The sequence below is a fragment of the Dreissena polymorpha genome, chromosome 6, assembly GCF_020536995.1.
Source record: "Dreissena polymorpha isolate Duluth1 chromosome 6, UMN_Dpol_1.0, whole genome shotgun sequence".
Taxonomy (NCBI): Eukaryota; Metazoa; Mollusca; class Bivalvia; order Myida; family Dreissenidae; genus Dreissena; species Dreissena polymorpha.
Genome location: NC_068360.1, coordinates 94,217,296 through 94,219,565, shown reverse-complemented (window position 1 = coordinate 94,219,565; position 2,270 = coordinate 94,217,296). Strand labels below are relative to the sequence as shown.

The 2,270-nt window shown below is 36.1% G+C and overlaps 1 protein-coding gene across 1 annotated transcript; it reads left to right on the top strand.

Annotated features, from left to right (window-relative positions):
• Positions 1–309: 309 nt before the first annotated feature.
• Positions 310–1,743, top strand: LOC127835908 (uncharacterized). Its single transcript, XM_052362328.1, has 3 exons — positions 310–500; positions 1,068–1,227; positions 1,739–1,743. Exons 1-3 carry the CDS (start codon positions 321–323, stop codon positions 1,741–1,743), a joined length of 345 nt encoding a protein of 114 aa, XP_052218288.1. The 5' UTR covers positions 310–320.
• The last annotated feature ends 527 nt before the right edge of the window (positions 1,744–2,270 follow it).

Here is a 2,270-nt window from a genome sequence, read left to right as displayed (position 1 = left end):
AATACTTATTAAATGATATGGGTACCGTTTTACTAACAATACTTAAGTATTGCGTAAGTATTGGCGTAAGTTGACAAGTTACGAATAACGTACGCATTTCGTAAGTGCGTTTTACTAACATTGCGTAAGTTTGGCATCGTACGTAAGTGAAAAAAATGATCGTAACTCTCCAACTTGGAGGTGACATGTAAACAAACAACAACAACTCTGACGCTTAAACTATACTATTTTTACTTTGTTGTTTTATGTAACCCATCTGCTTTCGTAAGTGTGTTGTCACCTAGTGTCGTCTGCACTTGTTTAAGTTTTAACTTGTCACAATGGATGCGGTAACGCTTAATGAGGAGAAAAGAGAAAAAAGGAAATTGAATTGGACAAAAATAGAAACGGAGGTGTTAGCAGCTGCTTACATCGAGCAGCATGCGTTGATAAACGGCAATTTTTCATCGACGTTGTCTGGAAAAGATAAGGATCTTGCGTGGGAAAAAAATTGCAGAACAGTGAGTATCATCTAGCGCACTATTATATTTTCTTTGAAACTTAACAATGAACACAATTTTAGATTAGAAAAAAACACAACGTGACATGTGCTTACTGTAGTTTAAACGCTCAAAAACACCATAATAATTTATTATGCCCCCCCCCCCATTTTTTTTTTGGGGGGGGGGGAGCATTTAGTCGCCGCTTCGTCTGTCCGTGCGTGTGTCCGTCCGTCCGTGCACAATTTTTGTCCGGGCTATTTCTCAGCAATTAATGACCGGAATTCAATTAAACTTTATGGGAAGCTTCACTACCAAGAGGAGATGTGCATATTATCAGCCGGTTCTGGTCGGATGATTTTCACAGAGTTATGGCCGTTTGAAATTTTCCATTAACTGTACATATAGTGCAATTCTTGTCCCCCCAACTACTAGACTTTTCCTTTTATCTGAATATATAGTGCAATATTGTGACAAAAAAACTTTGGGGATCATAACCCGTCTCCGACGGCTTCTTGTTAAATAAAGATATAGCTTATTAAAATGTCACTAAACATGCTAGACGTATGTAAACATAATCTCATGCAGAATAAACGCACTGGGAGCAGAAGAAAGAACAGTGGAAGAGATCCGGAAAAAGATTTCCGACACGAAAACAAAACTGAGAAAGAAAGAAAGACAACGGCGCCTATCAATGAAACAAACTGGAGGGGGGCCAGCAATTACACTGGAGCAGTGGGAGGAGAAAGTAAATGCATTTGTATTCACGACTATACCAAGAGAAAGCTATATCAAAGCATATCTCCATTTGATGAGTGACCTTAGAATATTGTTTTTTTATTCATAACCAATGATATCAAATGTAAATTACTGTATCTGACTGATAGCTGTGATGAAATTAATTATGTAATGCAGTGTATCATTAAAGTCAAATCAATAATACTCCTACCGTAGAAATCTAAAAAATACTTGCTTGATTAATTAATAGGGTTCATAAGTGTCTTTTCATATAATTTAGAATTAAAGTGTTTTGTACTCTTTTGTACGCGTAAAAAAAGTTGTGTTTTACTTCCGCTAACATCACCAAAAATAAAAAAGTAGGTTTTCGTAACTTTCATTGAACTTTTGTTTGACTTTTACACGTTGTGTTCCACTAACAAGGTAAGTCCATTGACAAAAGTCTTCAAAACATCAATGCAAACATCATTTAATATAATTCTCTAAGATGGCACAATCATTATATCGATAAAATATTCCAGTTTAACAAATGTAACCAAAAACTGATTTTTTGTCTGTAAACTTGACTTCAAATGGCAAAACAAGTTAAGGGTCGGTAAAAAAGTTCGTGTCTGTCGGGTTAGCGGAAACATACAACTTCTTTAGGCCTAAGTTTGATGCAAATTATATTGTTGATTACCGTACAGTTAGATCTAATTTCTTATAGATGATAGATGTTATTGGCGAAGAGTCGATTGTGGGGTTCGGTGGTGTGGACACGTTTGCTGTGCAACGTGGGTAACATACCTTATTGCAATGATCAAATAAAAAAGTAATCTTTACTTACTGTCATTAGCTATATTATTTACCATACCGTTCCACTAAAACAGTCGCCGTTGTGACAGTTAATGACACCCCGCTGCCGGTATGACTAGATAACGAAAACAGTACTGTTTTCACAAAAACAGTAAAAATTACTGCTGTCCCCGCTGCTAACGCTAAATGTACTTGTGCTTCTAATCTTCATTGTTTTGAAAGGCACTTGAGTTGAAGAAACATTTTGTCTGTTTTCAA

What these genes read in the sequence shown, in the direction of transcription:
- LOC127835908 (XM_052362328.1), top strand. Translation starts at nt 321, where the DNA reads ATGGATGCGGTAACGCTTAATGAGGAGAAAAGAGAAAAAAGGAAATTG. An exon ending in GGGAAAAAAATTGCAGAACA is followed by an intron (nt 501 to 1,067) that starts GTGAGTATCATC and finishes AATCTCATGCAG; the next exon opens with AATAAACGCACTGGGAGCAG.